Raw genomic sequence first — 22910 nt, 5'->3', positions numbered from 1 at the left:
TTGTTGCTGCACTCGCATGCATGGTCGGATACTTAGTGCACATAGCCTTGGCTGCAGTGCACAGAGACCATACACTGCCGCACACAAAAGAAAAAAATGTGAGGGAACATTGGTCAGGACCGTTCTACGGTTTCAGCTAAATTCTACCGCTCTTTAGGTAAGTACCAAAGTCCCGCTGGTTGCATTGTCAGCCCCCCCCCCCTTTCTCTGCGGGGCAGTAAGTACTTTCCACAGTGCACTGGTGCCTCCCCTGGGCATTCTGTGTCTCCTCTGGGAGGCTGAGCCCTGTGGTGGGGCAGTAAGTGCTTCCCACAGTGCACCGGTGCTTCCCTTGAGCAATCTGTGTCTCCTCTGGGAGGCTGAGCCCTGTGGGGCAGTAAGTGCTTCCCACAGTGCACTGGTGCTTCCCTTGAGCATTCTGTGTCTCCTCTGGGAGGCTGAGCCCTGTGGGGCAGTAAGTGCTTCCCACAGTGCACTGGTGCTTCCCTTGAGCATTCTGTGTCTCCTCTGGGAGGCTGAGCCCTGTGGGGCAGTAAGTGCTTCCCACAGTGCACTGGTGCTTCCCTTGAGCATTCTGTGTCTCCTCTGGGAGGCTGAGCCCTGTGGGGCAGTAAGTGCTTCCCTTGAGCATTCTGCATCTCCACTATACCAGCAAGTTAAAGCCGAAATAGTGCGCTTCAATGCTAAAGAGGAGGAAAGAAATAATACCTTTCCAGGAAAGGTATCTTTGTCATGATGAAACCAATTGCTATTGGACACTTCTCCAAGTAGCCGGCCGGTATCTCGAAAGTGCACCCGAAAAGAACCCCAAACGTGTCCAACTTTCTTTTGAGAGGTCGAAGAGCTAAAATCCTAAACGTGTCTCCGAGTGCCACGGTTGCCACACACGCTATACAAATAAATGCACTGAGCTAGGCCGCCTGAGGAGTTATTTCTTAATGAGCGGGATAGAAAGCAACTGTTTATTCATGCATGGCCCCTAGTTTCTGGATTTAAATACATCTTAAATAAGGTAGTTTTAAGTAGTTGCCTCTTTAATCAAGATCAAATTAGCCATAAGTTACATAACATAACCGTTTCCCCATAACTGGGACTCAATGAGCAAATAAAACCTTTTATTCAAGGGCTATTTCTTAAGGAGCACGTGTACTCTGTATACCACTCCGCTCTCTCCTGAATGAGGAAATGTAAATGTATTTACATAATAAAGCCGATGCTTATTTCATCGAATAATATGCAGCATAATTTGAGATTCCATGCAGCATAAATAATTCAAACTCTCCTAGTGATCTTCGAGGCACTTCAGATAGCAACTCATTTCACTTGCTGTGCTGAGCGCACAGTTAAAAAAAAGTATTGTTTCTACACCTAGAATAACCACACAGAAGCAAGTGCGACTGGAATAAAACGCAATATTCGAATATTTCAGACTACTGGTGCTGCACAGCAGTATCTAAAGAGGAGGGAGGGAGGGACCGCATATGCCACTTCTATACGATGCATCTTTTTATGCGGTTGTACATGTTGAAGCAGCACGTTGATTGATTCAACAAGGTAATCTGTGATCTGCCCGAAACAGTGGCTTCTATTTCCGCACTGTTGTTTATCTCATCAGTACTGCTACCTCGCTCAGGCCGGCAGTCAAATATGTAATCAAACAAATACGCGAAATCTGTAGCAATTTTACACTGACTGACTCCATGTTGCCTGCCACTACAAAATGGTATAAAGAAACCATCATGCTGCAGTAAGGAGAGCCTGAGGCCAGACCACATCCATCACTTAAGAGGCATTGATTGGTACAGGTACCGTACAGTAGAAATAACACCGGCCTTTCGCGTTGTAGTTTCTACCTAACTTTTCAAAACGTTCCCATTACAGTTTGCATTGCATTGCCTGCAAAACAATCTCGTTGCTATCTCTGAATAATTATAATACTGATCTGTTGAGAATAAGACCAGATTTACCGTACCACACTTAAATGCCCACCACTGCGACCCCCCCACACACACGAGATCACTGAATTGTACTGATAAAGCAGGAGATAATTGTATGTTATGGTTACATGGCCAGTGTCGTATCTAAAACCCTGTGATGCCATTAAAGCCAAGAAATGCTGGGGATAAATGAAAGGGGTGAATAATGGAAACTTGGGAGGAGAAAGTAGGGGGAGATAACAAGAAAGACGTCCTGTTCACTCATAAGCTTGATAAAGGATCCATTTTGCCCTTTAGGAGCTGGTCCAGGTACACCATTGAACAGTAACCCAGGTCTGTGAGGTGCAGCACTCGTAGATATTTCTGCCAAGAGAGTTCTCAAATTGCATTTGTGAGAAAATCCATGCAGGGGCCCTACTGCTTCTCAAACTGTTGCAGCTGGTGGTGTACTGTAGCTGAGATCTTCTCCATAATCAGGGTGTTGTACAGCTTGTGAAGCCAGTCAATATCTTCCGGCATATCGCCCATACCCCAATGACCATTCACTGTTTGCATGTGAATTACAGATGAGCACGTTGTAGGTGTTGAAACAGGTGGGCGGAAAAGGAAAAGCTACAGAAAAAGTCCCAGCGCCATTAGCACATTTAAAATGTTTTTTAGATATATATTGTTCATACTGACTGCTGAGACATGGTTAGATAAGTCGCTGCCGGCCTCAGATTCCTCTAAATTAAAATCCGGTTTCATCTGCTTTATTGAATTAAAAAAGGCCATTTTTGTTGGCTCTTAGGGCTCAGTGCACTTTACTACCACTAACCAGTGCTAAAGTGCTTGCGCTCTTTCCTTTGAAACATGGTGTCTTACACCGAATTGGCAATTTTAAATTACTTGTAAGTCCCTAGAAATTTGGTTCTACATGTACCCAGGGACTGTACATTAAATGCTGCTAGTGGGTCTGCAACACTTATTGTGCCACCCACTTAAGTAGGCTATTTAAAGATGTGTCATGTCAAGGCCAGGGCCTTTGTGTTAATGTTTCATACTTTCTGGCCTGGGTGCCATTTGAGACATTTCCAAGCCTTCTGTCAGCCTGGGTGCTTATGTGTGACGTTTCCATGCTTTCTGGCCTGGGTGCTTAATTATGTATGCTATTTCCATATTTGCTGGCCTCAGTGACCTGGAGCTGGAGGGTCATGTGTGACATTTCCATGCTTACGGCCTGGGTGCTTATATGTGACATTTGCATGCTTAGCGGCCTGATGGTGTGACCAGGCCTGGGTCAGTGCCTTGGTGCTTATGTGTGACATTTCCACAGTTTCTGGCCTCAGTCAGCGGCCTGTGTGCTCATGTGTGACATCACATCAGTGCTTAATTTGTGACAACGTGAGTGACAATTTACTATGCTTTAAAAGTTAATACAATCTAATATGTAATGAAAAATGTGTTGAAAAATGCTTTGTTTTGGCCTTTCTGTCTCTCAAATTTTCTTGGGGGGGACAAGTTCAAGCCCCCAAACTCCCCCTAGTAGTGGTTGCTCACTGTGCTTGCTCACTACACATCATGTGGGGGTTGGTCTCACTTTTACTTTGCTCTCTCTGATTCACTATTGTGTCTATTTTTGATGCTCTCTGAAAGGATGTCTATGGGTACATTTGACTGGGTGGCTAACCTGGTGCTCTTTAAGGTCATCATCTACTATTTACTTTACTTTGAAAGTTGATACAATTGAATATGTAATGAAAAATGTGCTGTAAAATTCACCCTTTTGGTCTGTCATTTTCCAAAATTCTCTTGGGGGGGGAAACCCCCCCAAAGCCCCCTAGTACCAGTCGAGCTCGCTCGCTGCGCTCGCTCGCTACGGCGCCAGGCGGGGGCTGGTCTGCAGAAATTTGCCAGGGCTGCTTTCAGTTCCCAGTCCGGCCCTGGTTTACACTGTCTCAGAATAATAACCCTGTGCTGTCACAAAATGAGCAGAGACAAAGGTTTTAAAAATGTAATGTGCCACAAGCACCAGTGATGCAAGTTCTACAAGCACCAATGCCACAGCAAGCTGCTAACGGTCCTAGATTCATTTTTAATCAGGTTCAAAATGTGAACCAGACTTCTAAAAAATATATATTTTTATTGGTATTTTTCAGAAAAACAAACAAAACAGCAACCATCACAGGCATTGACAGAGATGCCTGTTAGCAATAAGGTACAAATTACGTCTCGAATATACACTTAGGCAGCAAATTATAGTTACATGAATTCTTCCGTATCGTCGTCCTGATGACCCCATAGAGGTATGGCAAGGCACGCGGTCATATAGGAGCATCAACGTAGTACAGCATGGTCCATGGTTCCTGCCATTTGCCTCCCTGTGTGTATATTCGTCCTCAGTCCAAGGTGTGCGGAGGATTAGTCTCACCCAACGTGGCTTCTGTTTCTAACCCAGTGTCCTCATCCAATTGAGTGTCTACATCTTCCTCCCCAGCTCCCTCTTGTGTCTGTCTGCGCTCTAAGAAACAGGACCAGAAGTTTTTAGGTCTATTTCGGGGGGTAACAAGTCGCTGTAAAGCTCCGTCTGTGTGCAACAGTACGTCATCTCCCTAGTCCATTGTGACAGCCTAGGGGGTGGGCTTTTCATCCATTTCAGCACTACGCATCTTTTAGCTAGCAAGAAAGCCATATCAACCAGCCTCCTTCATCTGGCGATGACACCAATGGTGTCATCTTCAGTCGTGCTTTCGGATTAACCCACGTGAGGACCCCTCTTGCATGGGATGTAAACCCTGCTGCATGGACATTACCTGAGAGGCCCCTGTATCGGAGTATATGACTGTCCGTGGGTAGGTGCGTTCCTGTAGGAGTGCTATGTCCACCTTGTGCCTGGCAAAATACTGTAGAACTTTTCGGACCTTCCTGTGATCGTTAAGGCCTCTGATGTTCCAAGTTATCAATGTCAGTGTGTCTAAGATATTCTCCATCTGGGTCAGGTCAGCTGTCATCGCTGGTCTATGTGGAATCAGTACATACATCGTCCTGAAAAAACCTGTTACTGCCATGTGTAGAAACTTGCCACCAACAACCCCCAAAACAAAACATTCAGTCATCAATCCCCCCCAACCGCAGATGTCTCTGCCCCTCCCCCCCGAGCCCACCCACGCCTGCCCATCCCCAACTAGGCCGCAAACCTCCCTCTACCCCAACCAAGCCACCCCGCCTCCCTCCCCAGTGCAAAACATTCTCTAACACATAAGGAATATGTGCCCGTGGATCAAAGTCTGTGTAATTCACACGTGGGCAAAGGTAGCAAGCAATAGTCAAGTTTTATACAGAAATTATTCGGGATGCCGCCCCTTCCTCCCCCGTCTCCATATTCCAATATCATGTGTGTGATCTTAACCTATATGCAACAATGCTTGGCCTACCATAGTCTGTAGGAATTCCCCAAGCGCCTTGTTAATTTGTGACATATCCATCAGCAATCTTATGTTCCCTGATCGCAGAGTCTAAGATCAGCATACTGCAGGGATGTGAAACGGAGGGAACCCCTTCCACAAAGCTTCTTGTCTCCAGATCATAGCGTCCGAAACTTCTCTGCAAGGCAAAGTGTCATTCCTGCTCATCCAGAGAGCTCCCTGCCACCTCGGACTCTCTAGTCGGGGAAAGTCTAGACTCCTTTTGCCAATCTTTCAGCGCACGTTGCAGGACTTTAGGGTCTGTGAAGATTAAGGATTTCCCCTGCCGGTTAATTCTAAATTTCGCGGGATATAGCATCGCATAGTGAGCTCCCATTTCACGTAATTGTCTTTTCGTCGGAACAAATTGCCGTCTTGCCTCTTGCACCTTAGCGGTAAAGTCTGGGAACAATGAAAGGGTAGAACCTTCAAATTGTACCGGCTGTTTATCTCTCGCCAACCGGAGCACAGTATCGCGGTCTCTATAGTTGAGTAATTTAGCTATTATGGGTCTCGGAGGGGCCACTGGTTTCGGGCGCGGGCCCAAAGAACGGTGTGCCCGTTCCACAAAAAACATTGCGGAAAAGGCAGAGTCCCCAAGCAGAGTCTTAAGTAACCTTTACACGAAGAGCTCCATGTTCCCTGTCTGCGTGGTCTCCGGCAGGCCCGTGATGCGTAGGTTGCAGCGTCGGGAGCGAGCCTCCAGGTCCTCCATCTTATCCATTAGGGATTGCATGGCCCTGGACATCTGTTCCTCCACCTCCGTGATTTGGCGCTCCGTCATATCCATCCTCTCCGCTTGCTTATCCATTCTCTCCGCCATGCGATCCATATGATAGGAAAGTGCATCCATCTTGGAGCCCAGCGAGGCTATGCCGCCCTGTAGGCCCTTTTCCATGGCTATCAGCAAACCTCGGATATCCTGCGATGAAGTGTCGTCCACCGGATCGCGGTCCCCAGCATCCTTCCCCGTCGCGGTGTCGCCGGTCCTAGTGCCCTTTGGGTCAAAGGACAGCTTAGGTTGAGATCTGTCCGTACGCCCCCTGGCTGCAATTCTGGGTGAGTCACTGTGATAGGGCAGAGCGAGAGCGAGCCAAAGTCCCAGCGATATGGCGTATTGCAGGTCAGGTGTTGTTCAGTGGAGTCATATGCTGTGGAGTGCTTCCGAGTTCAATTTACAATAATGTGAGTTCTTAGTGACTTAGCTCTTCCACTCGAAGAAAGGCCTCCCCCCGCAGGCGGGGAACCACCACCAGTTCCTGCGGTCTCTCCCGACCACTACTTCACCCCCCCGGGGGCGATCTCACACCCGGGCATGCGGGGGGCAGAACCATTCTAGGACCCCCACTCTGCCAGCCAGGACCCGTCATATAGCCGCCGAGTTCCTGCACGGTGTCACCATGCCTCAGCAGCTACTCGTCCGCACGTCGTGCAGTCCACAGATCCCCACAGTCAAAATGGTGGCCGCCGTTTCCACTCGATCTAGCCCCGTCCCTGCCATTCTCCAGTGTATGAGGGGAGTCGGACCATCGCACCGGCTCTGGCGTCAGGGTCCTCAATGCGCCACAGCTCAGCCGAACGGATTAGGCGCGGTGACAGTCTTTTACGCCTCAGCTTTTTATTAGCCGTTTGTCTTCTTGCAGCAGCCTGGTGCCTTGATGTTGCACCCCCAGGCAGAGCGCACGGAGCGACACGTACCCCCGAGGTCTGAGCCCGGCCGCCGGTCCTCTGATGGGTGGTCTGTCGGGCGTGTTCGTGCTCACCTTTGGCACGTTACCCCCGTAGGTCGCGGCTCGCTCACTCCGAGGCTTGGGCCGTGGTTTGCGGAGGGAAGGGAGCCCACCACCATCGCTCTCCCGGCACTGCTCTTCCCAGCTCCCGCTCACCTCCTCTTGGGTAGTGTCTCTTCAGAGGCAATGATGGGATCGGGCGGTTCACCGCATCCGTTACCAACGCTGCTTCTAGGTGTTCGTCGCCGGCCAAGCTTCCGGTCTCAGCCCCCGTACCCTCCGCAATTGAGGGCGCGGCTTGCAATTGCTGCCTCGCGTCCCAGGCCTCCGCTGTCAGCTTGGCTCTTTTTCGGCAGGCTGTCGGGTCGGATCCTCGTCAGGTCGTGCCTCAGGATTTTCCACGCTTGGAATCTGCGATTTTAAAGGACTTTCGATCTGTATACGAACAGGATAACTGCAGGATATGACTTGAGACGGGGGAGCTCTCGGCTCAAGCAGCCATCTCGGTTGCGAGCTAGCTCCACCCCTCCAAATGTGAACCAGACTTATTTCCAGAATAACAATACCTTACAACAGTATCCCATTTTTGACACAGTTGAGAATGATGGTTTCGATTAGTCTCTTGACGGTGGGGGGAGGATTGCGTGCTCGGCGCAGTCTTGGAGGTAGACCATAGTGGCCCACTTATTGATGGTAAGGTAAATGGCCACCCGTATCATTTTTGGATGATACTGGTGCTGCCTATTCTACTGTGGGAACAGTGGATGTTCCAAACCCAGCCTTCACAGGAAACAGAATCCAAGTTACAAATAATCAAATGACCAATCCTGTAAGTGAGGGTATACCTGCAAAAAATAGGGGATTTTGTGGAGAATCGCCAATTTGTGGCATTTGATTTGATTTGAGTCCTGTATGTTTTGTTGGGACACTATTTATTGTGTCAGCTAAATTACACTGTTTACTGCATACCAAGTGGTGTGGAGTTTCAAACCCATGATGAAAACTGTTCCCTAAGATGACAAGTGAAGAGTTAGTCTTGAGTTTCAGAAATACAGTGAAGTCCGAAGTGTGGGATTTTTCAGGGAAGGGCAATAGGACTCATCAAAGGAGTTGAGCCTGTCCGTATACAGATAAAGCCAACTGCCCAAGAACCCTACAATATAATTTGTCCCCGGAAATGGTTGCTGGAATAGCTCTAGTAATCGAGGCAATAATCAAACAAGGTATTCTGAAGGACACTATGGGTAGGCCATGCAACTCATCCTTTATGGGCTTATAGAAGCCCAGTGGTAAGTATTGCATAGTACAGGATCGCTGAAAGATAAACAATATTGTGGTTTCTTGTTGTCTCGTGGTATTAAATCCTGCTGTGATGTTGTTTCAGATTCCATGTGAGGCTGTCATTGATTTGTGTTAGGCCTTCTTCTCCATAGCCTTGCACGAGGACAGTCAATTACCCTTTGCGTTTCCGTTTGGCAGTCATGTTTTGGCGGAGTGTCGAGTACCACAAGGGTATACAGAGAGCCCATCTATTTTTAATCTGATTTTTTAAAATAATCTGGAGTCCTTGGCTATGCCCTGTAACTCTGTCCTGGTGCAGTATATTGATGGCCAGCTGGTTGTGTCAAACAGTCAGGAAGCTTGCAAGATGGATACTAATGCCCTTTTGAACCACCTGGCTGAGAACAGACATCAGGTGCCCCCCATTAAGTTGCAATATTGTTTGAACGAAGTCCTATATCTTGGTCCTATATCTTGAACATCACATTGAGGAAAGAGTCAGGAAGATGTCACAGGAGAGAATCTTGGCACTTAGGCAAATGAAATCGCCAACAACAAAGGGAGAGAATGTGGCCAAACGGCTAGGGCGGTCAGCCTCGGAGCTGAACACTCAACATTCTGGGATTCAGGGCAAATCACTCAATCTCCCCGTGCCTGACAATACTGAATGTGTCCGTATGTAACGTAACTGGAGCTCATGTAAAGCGCTCTGATACCTCCGGGTCTTTGGTGGGCTACTGTCCCCAGTAGATACCCAACTGGCCAAGCCTTTACAGAGGTTGACACACAAAGATTTGTCAGCTCCGGTATCCAAGAATAATGATTGATTAGTTGCCTTCCTAAACTTGAAAGTCTTGCTGCACCCCTGCACTAGACATGCTTGATTATAACAAAGCGGGTTCGTTTTTCTGCAGTGAGAGGAAGTGCAGCACACTCTCAGGGCTTAAACAGACTCATGGCCCATACACCTGTAGCCTTTTTTCTCTGGTACCCTTGGTCCAGTAGCTGCAGTGTTACCCAAATTTCCGAAATCTGTGGCCACTGCCAGTGTCAGCATAGAGAGATGTGAAGGATGATGGGTCATCCTTTAACTGTGTATGTGCTCCACTCTGTAGAGATACTGTTGACGCATACTCGCACTCAACACTTAACAAGCAGCCACTTGACTCTGTATGAGAAGTTCATACTTGCGGCAGAGAATGTAACCTTGACAAGATGTGCTGTTTGAACCCTGCCACATTGTTCCCCCTTCCTGAGAATGACAATTATGAGAGTGAAGGGGAACATTACTGTCTCAATGCTACTGAACTGAGCCCCAAGCTAAGATCAGATATACAAGATAAGCCACAGCCTGAATCCTACTTTTGCATTGTTTGTGGATAGCTCATGTTTGCGAGACCATGAAGGAAATGCATGGGTTTCCTACACAGATTTTACAGTTTCAGGAGTAGATGAAGCTTTGGTGTTCCAAAGACCATTTTCCACACAAGGGGCTCAATTGATTGCTATTACTAGAGCATGCTGTGTCTCTGACCTTCATTTTCACTGGCAGTCAGTATGGCTTTGGTGTTGTTCATGACTACAGACAGTTATGGTCCCAGAGGGACCATCAGTGAAATAATACCTTGCTCATCTTAAACCTCATTGAACCTGCAAGCAGGGTCTCGTCCTCCTAGTTCTCTCCTGCTCAGGCACAGCTTCTGGTTCTGTCTCTTCTCAACGCTCCTGTATCGCCAAGGCTCCTATACTCACCTTTTGATGGACAATTTATTTAAATACCTGGAAGCCATCAGTCAGCTTTACGGTTCTCGTCTTTTTTTGCCCATTTCCTCCTTTTGCTTTTCTGCTAGTCTTTTGCTTAGATTGCTAGGGCACTCGTTGGATGCCTCACTGAAAAACTGGGTACATGACTACTCTTCCTAAGCTACTCTCTACGACCCCTTTTGGGGTCTTACCCTCCTCAACTTTACTCCCTTATCGATTAATGTGCTCCCCATAAACAGTCTACTGCGCCTCCGTTTACTGTTTCACCCCTGCAGTTGCACTGTAAATATGCTATGGCGAGCTGATCATTGCTCCCCTTCCTTTTACCAGGGCCCCCTCCTAATGGATCTACCTTTCCTCCCCCACTCTCTTATATCTACATCCTGAACCTTTTTGTTCCCTTAACTGCTTTCTCCTGCGCACCATATTCATCATGGCACAACATACTTACCATGCCTCTAACCCATTAGCTTAATCATGCGTAAATTCTTTTAAGATTATCTACCCCCCAACCTATTGATAAATGCGAAGAAGACCTTAAAACACAATCTCCTCAAACGTTGGCCCAAAATGCTTATATTGGACACATATATCTCCAGTAAGGGCACTATAGTGACAGGCCTCATATTCTACACCAATAGAAGATTGCAGTGGAGAAAGGCCCTCACTTCTATGCTTACTTTCAAATAGCTGACCAAATCTGCATTGCTTTAGTTTAGCATGAGCAACTTCTTGCAAAGTGTTATTTCCTTTCTTTTACATTTAATTTTGAACTGTGTATTTCACTTAGTGACTTTTTAATTGTCTTTCTGGTATAGAGTTTTGTTTAAATTATCACTCTCTAACTGAGATTTTGTTTGAAGATCTGACATCACAGGGTGACACCATCCGCATCATGACCAACTCCGACGACACCCTCCCAGCCGCCGAACACCTTAACTTCCAGATACACACCGACCCCAAGACCACACTCAGATGCACCCTCATCTACAGACCCCGCACACAATTCAGTGAAGACATCGCAGACTTCATCAGCCCACACGCCCTCCCCTCCGCTGACTACATCCTCCTAGGGGACCTCAACTTCCACCTGGAGAACAACAACGACAACAACACCACCACCCTACTGGACAACCTCGCCAACCTCGGACTCAAGCAACTGATGAACACCCCCACCCACTACGCCGGACACACGCTTGACCCAGTCTTCTCCTCCAGCAAGCACATCTCCTGCAGCCACTCCACCAGACTCCACTAGACAGACCACAGCTGCGTCCACTTCAGCTTCAAAAGGACCACGACTCACCACCACCCGCAACAGATTCCCCGCAGGAGCTGGAACAAGATCACCACCGACCAGCTCACCACATCATTGAACCAGAACCCTCCCGCCAGATCAACGGACCCCAACCAAGCAGCCAACAACCTCACACAGTGGATCACCAACTGCGCAGACGACCCCGCACCCCTGAAAAACCATCCCAGCAGGCCTGGCAGCAAGAAAGCCTCCTGGTTCAACGACGACCTCAAGAACTCCAAGAAGAACTGCCGTACCCTCGAGAAAGCCTGGCGAAGAAACCAGACTACAGACAACATGACTGCCCTCAAGCACGCCACCCGCATACACCACCAGATGATCCACACCACCAAGAAGACAGCATTCAAGGATCGACTAGACAACAACGCACACAACAGCAAGGAACTCTTCAGCATCGTCAAAGAGCTCTCCAACCCCAGTGCCGGAAACAACGACATCACTCCCTCACAAGACCTCTGCGACTCACTCGCCTCGTTCTTCCACAGCAAGATCGCAGACATACACAACAGCTTCGGCGCACAGACCACGCACCCAACCACAGAACCAACGCCCCCGACCACCACCCTCCACGCCTGGACCCCGGTCAGCACCGAAGACACCATCCACACGATGAACTCCATCCACTCCAGATCGCCAACCGACCCATACCCCCACCACGTCTTCAACAAGGCCAACTCCGGGACATCATCAACTGCTCCTTCAACACCGCCACTTTCCCGGAGATCTGGAAGCATGCTGTACTCAGCGCCCTCCTGAAGAAACCATCAGCAGACCCCACGGACCTCAAGAACTACCGCCCCATCTCGCTCCTCCCGTTTCCTGGCAAATTAATCGAGAAGACCGTCAACAGACAGCTTGCCGACTTCCTCGAGACGAACGGTTCCCTCGACCACTCGCAGTCCGGCTTCGGAGCCAACCACAGCACCGAGACTGCTCTCATCGCAGCCACTGACGACATCTGAGCCCTGCTCGACAACGGGGAAACAGCGGCCCTAATCCTCCTGGACCTCTCCGCAGCGTTTGACACTGTCTGCCACCGCACCCTAGTGCAACGCCTCAGCAACATCGGAATCCAAGAGAAAGCACTGGAGTGGATCATCTTGTTCCTCGCCGGAAGAACCCAGAGAGTCCGCCTCCCCCCGTTCATATGCGAGGCCACCGAAGTCATCTGAGGCGTACCACAAGGATCATCACTCAGCCCCACCCTCTTCAACGTCTACATGAGCCCCCTCGCAGCCATCGCACGCCAACACAACCTCAACATCATCTCCTACGCCGACGACACCCAGCTGATCCTCTCCCTCACCAACGACCCAGCCACCGCCAGAACCAACCTTCACGAAGGGATGAAAGACATAGCCGAGTGGATGATGAGCAGCCGCCTGAAACTGAACTCAGACAAGACAGAAGTCCTCATCCTTGGATCATCACCCTCTGCCTGGGACGACTCCTGGTGGCCCCCTGCCCTGGGCAGCGCACCCAAACCAACGGACCACGCACGCAACCTGGGCTTCATCCTGGACTCCTCCCTCTCGATGACCAGACAAGTCAACGCCGTCTCATCATCATGTTTCAACATCCTACGCATGCTCCGAAAGATCTTCCGATGGATCCCCACCGAAACCAGGAAGACGGTCACCCAGGAACTCGTCACCAGCCGACTGGACTACGGAAACACCCTCTACACCGGAACCACAGCCAAACTGCAGAAAAGACTCCAACGCATCCAGAACGCCTCCGCATGACTCATCCTGGACATCCCCCGACACAGCCACATCTCCGGACACCTGAGAGACCTGCACTGGCTCCCCGTCAGCAAGAGAATCACGTTCCGACTCCTCACCCACGCACATAAAGCCCTCCACGACCTGGGCCCCAGGTACCTCAACAACCGCCTGACCTTCTACACTCCCACCCGCGAGCTACGATCGACCAGCCACGCCCTCGCCGCCGTTCTACGCATTCGAAGAGCCACCATGGGAGGAAGATCCTTCTCCTACCTAGCAGCCAAGACTTGGAACTCCCTCCCCATCCACCTCCGTCTGACCCAAGACCACCTCTCCTTCAGGAAGCAACTCAAGACCTGGCTGTTCGAGTAGTAGCGGACCCCTCTCCCCCAAGCGCCTTGAGACCCTCCGGGTGAGTAGCGCGCTATACAAATTTCTTGATTGATTGATTGGTGACATCACTCAAAGAATATTTAGCTGTGGTATCACTCCTGGAAACTTACAAAATACTGTAATATCCTCTACAGAAATATGAACTACATCTGACTGTGGCAGCACTTTAGGTCACTGACAGCAGACGTCATAATAGGAATATGAGGTGGGATTACGATGGCACTACACGAACAATGTGTGCCATCATCCATCCCTCCCTACAGCCCCCAACATATACATCAAAATACTTTGCAAGTCCATGTGGAGCCCAGAGTGATGTCATATGTTCCTGGATACCACTACCCACACAGGAAGACACTACAGACATGAAGACAGACTTAAATACCATCCAATCATGTATTTACTTATAACCAACAATTACCAGCAGAAATTCTAGAAGGTGTGTTTGATGATGTCTGCTTGGGCTAGGTGACTGACTCTGACGTCAATCACTGGAGGGCGACTCCTAGAAAAAGTATCTCAAGGACTCACATGACATTGATACAAGGATGGGTGACAGGCACAGAAAACTGATCTCAAGGTCTTCAGATGACAGTGATGACACTGGCTCCAATATTTAGGACCCCTTCGGATGGTCTTTTCATATTTCAGCAACACAGACCTTGAGGACCAGGTGAGTACTGTGGAGTGATGTCAAACGTCTTCCAGATGGATTCTGGAGAACTCCCTGCTCAAAGTCACATATACAACGATGGTGGAAGAGGCCATCCAGGGTATCAGGGTTTCAAGCCCACACATTCTGTTGTCTTCTCTTAGTCACTACTTGCCTCTAATTTCTTGTTCCTCCATTTCTGGCCTACACTCTTGGCTGATCTCACTATGTTCCTTTTCTCAGTTGAAAGGTTCCCTTAGTAACATTGTCCAATTTTAGCACTAGATCTTGGTAAAGGGATTGTGGGGTGCAGCAAATAGACAGTAACCCCAAAGGTGTGGTGTGGTAGGCAAAGTGTTCAACGGCGGCTGTTACCACCTCTATCTCCCCCAATACCCCAGCTTTACAAATCTCTTCCACAGATTTCCTGTTTAGTTGTTTGAATGCATAATATGCATCTTGCCTTTTCTCACACTGGTTCTTATCTTTCGTGCAGCAAGTACTTATTTTCTTCATCACTCCGTAATGATGTTCAATAATTAAGCCTTTTCCATGACATTCTATTTTCTTCTCCATCTAGTCACTCTATTTAATTATTATTTTGTTAATCTCTTGTTTCAGGGATAATTTTTTTCCTTTTCTCATAGTTGTCCTATTCTTTTAACCTTCTTTATTTCTCCATTAATCTTCTTTTCTTTCCTCTTACTGTCTTGTTTTCTTTTTTCTTTGCTCCGTGTTCAGTTTTTTCTTTGAACTCTGTCTCCTCTCATGTTTTGTTTTTCCCTCTTTGGTTTCAATAACTTCTCAGCCATTTGTATTTACTCTCCATGCTCTCTGCTTGTTACCATTGTTTTCTCACATTGTTTCGTTGCCTTATTACCTTTTTCTCCTTTCTCAACACTGCCTGTTTTTATTTCTAATGTTTCCTTTGTCTTAAAATATCTCTTACTTATGCTCTCCCATTGTTCTTCTGTTCTATATTTTCTGTCTATCATTACTTTTTGTTCTCTTAGTGCTTTTTTCATTACTGCCTGACATCTTTATTTTTTGGTACTTAATTATATTTTGATCTTCAGTATTTGATCAGTTATTTCTTTTTTCTTTTTCTTTCCATTTCCATCACTTTTCCAGTCTCCCACTTTCTGTAATTTACATTCTTTTCTCATGGTTACCTATTTTTATGTATTCCTCTTTTTTTGAGTTATGCATCATATGTTCTTTGTGTTGTTTACCATTTTCTGCTCGTGCTTTTCACCTCTTGTTGTCCAGCTCTTGATTTTATGGAATTACAGAACTCTTGAATAGAAATATCACTGTTGAACTACGTCTATCACATGTTTATGTATTCCTGTTCTTTTTTGAGTTATGCATCATATGTTCTTTGTGTTGTTTACCATTTTCTGCTCGTGCTTTTCACCTCTTGTTGTCCAGTTCTTGATTTTATAGAATTACAGAACTCGTGAATAGAAATATCACTGTTGAACTACGTCTATCACAGTGCTGCGGTCCTTTTTTTTACTCACTATTAAGCACAATAAGCATTAACCAAAAAAGAGTACTCCCATTGCGTTTTCTGTTTTGATCTTTTCAAGTCCTTCTCTCGCTTGATCTACTTTTCTGTCTCTTTTTCTATCATTATCTGTGCTCCCTGTATTTATCTTTATTAGCTTCCATTTTTCCTAACTGCCTAACATGCCGTCACTCTCTGAAGCCACTGTGAGCATTCACTCTCGTTCGCTCTCTTTTTTCTTCAACTTTGAATCTCACATTCTGTCCTTCCATATCAGGCTCTGACTCTGTCCCTCACTCTATTTCTTTTTCTCTCTCTTTCTTCTACTTTGAGTTTCACATTATGTCACTCCTTCTTAGGCTCACTTCCATCTCTGACTCTTTCCTTCAAGTACTCTCTCTCTCTCTTTCTCCCACTTTGAGTCTCCCATACCGTCACTCCTTCCCAGGTTCAGTTCCGTATGTCTGGCTTTTACCCTCACTCTTCATTTACCGTTAGCTTTCTCTCTGTTGCTTTGGCCCGCTTTTTGGGTCTTTTTCTCTGACACTTTTTCTCGCTATATATAATACTATACAGCCAACTATTAGATATCTCAGTATATGATATGTGTTAGACAACATTTCTGTATATGAAATTCTGACATATAACCAATAAAGTGCCCAGAGGATGGTTTTGCTATGATTTTTCGTTACATACAATCAACTTTTGCTAGGTTATTTCCTCCAAAGCTTGAAAATATTGAAAACTATTATGAACTATGCTAAAGAATAGAATTGTGAATTAGTGTATACTTTGAGATTATAACAGTGAACTCCCTGGCTAGAGTATGGTGAATGCGATTGCCACTGTATGCTCCAGCGCCCACAGATTCTTTGTGTGTGGTAAATAAACAGGGTGCGCCTATTTGCAGGTGCCACCTAGAAAATGGTAAACACAATGCCCTCTTACCCTCTAGCAGCAGCAGCCATGCCCCATTTCCACGTCTTTTGGTATTACTCGGGAAGAGCTCCACCTCACAGATGTATGTTCCTGCATCATTTTGTTGCACGTTGTGAATTTCTATGTCGGCCTTCTGCTGCGAGGTGAAGGTGGCGTGGTCTGGCAGGAAGACCCTTCCGCTGAACTGTTCACTGCTGTTGGTCACCTCGGTCATAGAAGAGGAGGAGGGATCGATGAAAAACCATTTGTAGACACTAACACTAGTCTTCTCACTGCTACTGAAGGAGCACTGTAAGGTCGCTGCATCACCGGCTGTCACGGTTGTATACCTCGGTTGAGAGACAATAACATTCTGTAAGGAAGTCTCTGCAAAAAAATCATTAAAATACATGAAGTTCATTTTTAATGAGTTATGCTGACAATAGGCAAGAGGGAGACACAACCACAACAAACTAGATGTACTTCATCCTATTCTACAGTTTTTCAAATTCTACCTTGACCATAAACCATCAAAGGCCACTGGTGTCAATTTTTTCCTAATGTAGTTAACTTCATCCTGCCAGTTCCCACAGGATGTGATCTTTATTAGTGAAGACTAGCATAGAGGATGGGAGATTTTACAGGCTTAAAGATTAGAAGGACCAAACATTCTTGCACATTGATGTAGAACAGGGCCAAAGTGAAAGGACACAAATGTACCATATTTATCCAGTACAGTGCATTCCTGAGTTTTCCCCCTGCGCTGGCGCAGTTTCAACAGCCTAGTGCCAAACCAAGGACCCTTTTACCAAGGTGCAAGGGTGGCTGTATCGTAGGCAGAATTGTTTTTGATCAGTAAGGGGCACCTTCTTGCATGAAAAAAATCCATTGAGGCTTTACCTCCTTCCATGTGTGCTGCAGAATACAGCATACTTAGAAAGAGGAAAAAACAAGGAGAAATAAAGATATTTCTCCTCGTTCCACCTGCTCTGGGGAGGCGTAACATTCGGACAAATTCCCAGGTTTACAAGTCCTTGTAAATCTGGGAATGCATGTATGGGAACACCAACCACAACGCCCATGGAACGCCTCCCTTTTGCAGTGTAAGGCGACTCATTGATTTGCGCGTCATTGCCTTAGTCAGGATTTATGAGGTCACAAAACAAAGCATTGTGGCTTTGCACAGCTTCATAACTCTGACTCAGAGTCTTGTGTCAAGCATGTACCACTTTGCATGGTGCAAACATGATGCAAGAGTCTAAAAAATTAGCCCTGTAGTGCCCTTTACTATGGACTTATAAGTAAATTAAATATGCCAATTGGGGATCACAGCCACTGTAGTCCATGTCTCAACCTGTCCTTATAAGGAGAAGAGCTGCTTATCTCTGAATCCTGATTGGCTGGTGCAGTGATGACACTGGCTCGGATGTGAAGGACCTCTTGGGATTGTCTTTTTATTCTTTGGCAGGACAGGCCTTGAGGACCAGATGAGTACTGTTTAGTCAATCAATCAATCAATCAGAGTACTTGTAAAGCGCACTACTTACCCGTGAGGGTCTCAAGGCGCTGAGGGGAGGGGGTGCCGCTACTGCTCGAAGAGCCAGGTCTTGAGGAGTCTTCTGAAGGCGAGTAGGTCTTGGGTCTGCCTTAGGTGGGTAGAGAGGGTTTTCCAGGTGTTGGTGGTGAGGTAGGAGAAGGATCTGCCGCCGGAGGTTGTTCGTTGGATGTGGGGGACAGCAGCGAGGGCGAGGCTGGCGGAGCGGAGCTGGCGGGTGGGGGTGTAGAAGCTGAGTCTGCTGTTCAGGTAGGCTGGTCTGGCCTTGTGGAGTACTTTGTGTGCGTGGGTGAGGAGCTTGAAGGTGATCCTCTTGTCGACGGGGAGCCAGTGTAGGTCTCTCAGGTGGGGGGTGATGTGGCTGCGGCGGGGGACGTTAATGATCAGTTGGGCGGAGGCATTTTTGATGCGTTGTAGTCGTCGTAGGTGTTTGGTTGGGATTCCTGCGTAGAGTGCGTTGCCGTAGTCCAGCCTGCTGCTCACAAGGGCCTTTGACACCGTTCTTCTTGTTTCAGTTGGGATCCACTTGTAGATCCTGCGGAGCATGCGGAGGGTGTTGTAGCAGGAGGAGGAGACGGCATTGACCTGTTTAGACATGGAGAGGGAGGAGTCGAGGATGAATCCTAGGTTGCATGCATGGTCGGTGGGTGTCGGTGCTGTTCCCAGTGTGGTCGGCCACCAGGAGTCATCCCAGGCTGAGGGGGTGGGTCCGAGGATGAGTACCTAAGTCTTGTCCGAGTTCAGCTTCAGACGGCTGTTCCTCATCCAGTCGGCGACGGCCTTCCATTCCTTCGTGGGGGTTGGTTTTGGCGGTGTGCAGGTCCTTGGTGAGGGAGAGGATGAGCTGGGTGTCGTCAGCGTAGGAGATGATGTTGAGGTTGTGTTGGAGGGCCACTTGTGCGAGGGGGGCCATGTAGATGTTGAACAGCTTTGGGCTGAGGGATGAGCCCGGGGGACGCCGCAGATGATGTTGGTGGCCTCGGATCGGAAGGGCGGGAGGCGGACGCTCTGGTTTCTGCCGTAGAGGAAGGACGTGGTCCAGTCAAGGGCCTTCTCTTGGATTCCGGCTTCTAGGAGTCGTGTCGTTAGAGTGCGATGGCAGACCGTGTCGAAGGCAGCTGACAGCTTCAGGAGGATGAGGGCTGATGTTTCGCCGTTGTCTAGTTGGTGCTTGATGTCGTCTGTGGCAGCGATGAGGGCTGTCTCAGTGCTGAGGTTTCGTCTGAGCCCAGACTGGGACGGGTCCAAGATGTTGTTGTCTTCCAGGTGGAGGGCCAGTTGCATGCTGACGATTTTCTCGATGATCTTCGCCGGGAACGGGAGCAGGGAGATGGGCCGGAAGTCCTTGGGGTCCGCCCTGGGCTTTTTGAGGAGGGCGTCGATTTCGGCGTGTTTCCAGCTTTCCGGGAATGTCGCTGTTTTGAAGGAGATGTTGATGACCTTCCGTAGTTGGGGTGCGATGGCAGTGTCTGCTTTGTTGAATACGTGGTGTGGGCACGGGTCTGACGGAGATCCTGAGTGGATGGAGTTCATGACCTTGCGTGTCTCGTCGTCGTTGACGTTGGACCAGGAGGTTAGGCGGTTGGCGCTGATGGTGTTCACAGGGGAGGTGGGGTCTGGCGTAGTCGGGTCGGTCATGGTGTTGAAGCTGTCATGGATATCAGCAATCTTGCGGTGGAAGAAGATGGCTAGTGAGTTGCACAGTTCTTGTGAGGGCGGTATGTCGTTGGCATTGGCGCTGGGGTTGGAGAGTTCCTTTACGATGCTGAAGAACTCTTTGCTGTCATGTGCATTGTTATCCAGGCGGTCTTTGAAGGAGGATCTCTTGGCTAATCTCATGAGGTGGTGATGTCTGCGGGTGGCGTCCTTGTGGGCTGCGTGGTTGTCCGGAGTGCGTTTGTGGAGCCATATCTTCTCCAGTTTCTGGCATGCGCGTTTGGAGGTCTGCAGCTCGTAGGTGAACCAGGTGGCTCCCTTTCTGGCGTGGTTGTTGGAGGGTTTCTTGAGTGGGGTGAGGGTGTTGGCACAGTCGTCAATCCTCTGTATGAGGTTGCGGGCTGTGGTGTCTGGGTTGGTGGGGTCGTGGATCGGTATGGGGCAAGGGTGGTGATCAGCTGGTCTTTGGTGACTTTGCTCCAGCAGCGGTGAGGTAGCTCTTGGGTGCGGTGGTGCGTGGTTGGTTTATTGAAGGTGAAATGGATGCAGCGGTGGTCGGTCCAGTGGAGTTCGGTGGTGTGGTTGAAGGCGACGTGGGTGCCTGTGGAGAAGACGGGGTCAAGCAAGTAACCAGCGGCGTGGGTGGGTGCGGTGACGAGTTGTCTGAGGCCGAGGTTGGCGAGGTTGTCGATCAGGGTGGCGGAGCTGGCGTCGTTGTTGTTCTCGAGGTGGAAATTCACGTCCCCAAGGAGGATGTAGTCCATGGAGGCGACTGCGTAGGTGCTGGCGAGGTCGGCGATGGAGTCGCTGAATTGAGCTCAGGGTCCGGGGGGTCTGTAGATGAGTGTTCCTCTGAGGGTGGTGTTGAGGTCGTGGTGGATCCGGAAGAGCAGGTGTTCGGCGGTGTTGAGGGTGTCGTCTGCATGGGTGGCGACTTTGAGGGTGGACTTATGGATGATGGCTATTCCTCCTCCGATTCCGTTGGCGTGATCCCTGCGGGTGATCTTGTAGCTCTCCGGGATGGCTATGGCGATGTTGGGCGCCGAGGAGTTGTTCCACAAGGTCTCGGTCAGGAAGGCCACGTCTGGGGCGGAGGTGTCAAGCAGATCCCAGAGCTCGACGGCATGTTTGCGTGCGGAGCAGGTGTTGAGGAGTTTGCAGCGGAGGTGGTTGGGTCCAGTCCTTGGAGGTTTGGTGGCTCTGTCGCAGGTGAAGCTGCAGGTGTGGCAAAAGAAAGGTCAGTGAGTCCTTTTCGGGGTGGCTTAGAAGCAGGTGTGTTTTCGGCCGGCGTTGAGTGCATAGAGGGTGCTGGCATCGTAGCGGAGTCTGGTGTTGTGGCGTTCACTGGGTCCAGGGATTCTGGCGCTGGGCGTGGTCCAGGCGTGAACGGGCTTGCCTTTGGCACGCCTCCGGCACGCCCGCTGCGCAGCCTCCATATGAGGGGGATAGGGAGAGAGAAGCAGCTGGGTGGCGGGAGCGGGGTGGCCAATGGGAAGCAGGGGGCGGGCTGCAGGGACGCAGCGGTGGGAAGGAGCGGGTGGGAAAACAGGCAGGCGGCAGAGAGCGGGCACGAAGCAGCTGTCGGCCGTGTGGTGGCGTGGGGAGCGACCTGCCTGCGAGCAGGGTCAGAGGTTAGTAATATTTATTTATTTATTTATTTATTTAAGAAGCTTATAAAGCGCACAGCTACCCCCGTGACGGGGGTGTCCCGGCGCTAACAGATTGCAAGCTAGAAGAGTGAGTACAGTTAGAGGGAGGTAAACAACCAAGTTTTAAGTTTGCGTCGGAACAGAGGCTCCGTCTCAGTAAACCTCAGGTCCAATGGAAGACTGTTCCAGAGTTTGGCCGTAATTACTCCGAAGGCTCTGCCCCCGCTCCTGGAACGGCGAAATCTAGGTACTACCAGGAGGCGGAGGTTATTGGATCTCAACGTTCTGACAGATTGAGAGAGTTTAAGTCTCTTTTGCAAGTAAACCGGGCCTGAACTGTTAAGAGCACGGAAGGCCAGGATAAGAGCCTTAAACTGAATGCGGTGGGAAATGGGAAGCCAATGAAGTTTTTTCCGGTATGAAGATACCGAGTGGCGAAACGGAATATTTCCAATCAGTCTTGCCGCAGCGTTTTGCACCATTTGTAGACGTTCTGTAAGGTAGAGGGGAGCGCCGACATAGAGACTATTAGCATAGTCTAGATGCGACGTGATCAGAGCGTGAACAACAGTCTTGCGAGAATCCAAAGGAAGGTAAGGAAAGATTTTCCTAATCATGGGGAGTTTGCCAAAGCAAGCTGATGAAACTTTATTGATCTGGGCTTTGCAGGATAGGGCTGTGTCAAATTGGAAACCGAGGTTGCGAACCGTCTGGGCGGGGATAGGGGGGGGGGGATTCAAGACAGATGGCCACTACAAGGAACTGGGAAGTGACGTTTTTTGGTTAAAAAACAAGACCTCAGTTTTGTCAGTATTTAAAACAAGGTGGTTAGAGGCCATCCAGGAGCAAATGTTGCTGAGACAGTTCCGAAAGTTGGAGAAATTAGAGTCAGAGTGATCTTGGAATGAGAATACCAGCTGTGTATCGTCAGCGTAGGAGATCACTCTGACCCCCCAAGATTCCACCACCCTAGCAAGAGGGCCTAAATAGATGTTGAAGAATAGAGGGCTCAGGGCAGAGCCCTGAGGCACTCCACACAGCAGAGGTTTGCCCTCAGATTCAAAGGGCCGGAGAAAAACCTTCTGTGTCCGGCCGGTAATGAAACGATCTGATCCAGGTCAAAACCGTGCCGCCGATTCCCAACTGCTGTAGGCGGTCAAGGAGTATTTCATGGGACACAGTGTCAAAAGCGGCGGATAGGTCGAGGAGGACCAACATGGCCTCCTCGACCCTGTCCACACACTCACGAATGGTCTCAGACACCTCAAGAAGCGCGGTCTCAGTACTATAGCCGGTTCTAAAACCCGACCGCGAATCGTGGAGCAGCTGGTCGGCTTCCAAATAGCTAGCCAGTTGGTACTGAGCCGTCTTTTCCAG

The 22910-nt window shown here is 48.9% G+C and overlaps 1 protein-coding gene across 2 annotated transcripts in view; it reads right to left on the bottom strand.

Moving 5' to 3' along the window:
• LOC144756290 (uncharacterized) overlaps positions 1-22910 on the bottom strand; it is a 221676-nt gene that overhangs the window by 118670 nt on the left and 80096 nt on the right. For both annotated transcript variants that reach the window (XR_013595116.1, XM_078645952.1), the window contains one exon: positions 16704-17060. Coding sequence is in view for 1 of the 2 variants with exons in the window: in XM_078645952.1 (XP_078502078.1) it covers positions 16704-17060 (357 nt within the window). In the remaining variant the exon portion in view is untranslated. The remainder of the gene's footprint in view (positions 1-16703; positions 17061-22910) is intronic.

This window comes from Lissotriton helveticus, chromosome 5_1 (assembly GCF_964261635.1).
Source record: "Lissotriton helveticus chromosome 5_1, aLisHel1.1, whole genome shotgun sequence".
Classification (NCBI taxonomy): domain Eukaryota; kingdom Metazoa; phylum Chordata; class Amphibia; order Caudata; family Salamandridae; genus Lissotriton; species Lissotriton helveticus.
Note: the sequence above shows the minus strand (reverse complement) of the source record. Positions and strands in the feature narration are given on the sequence as shown.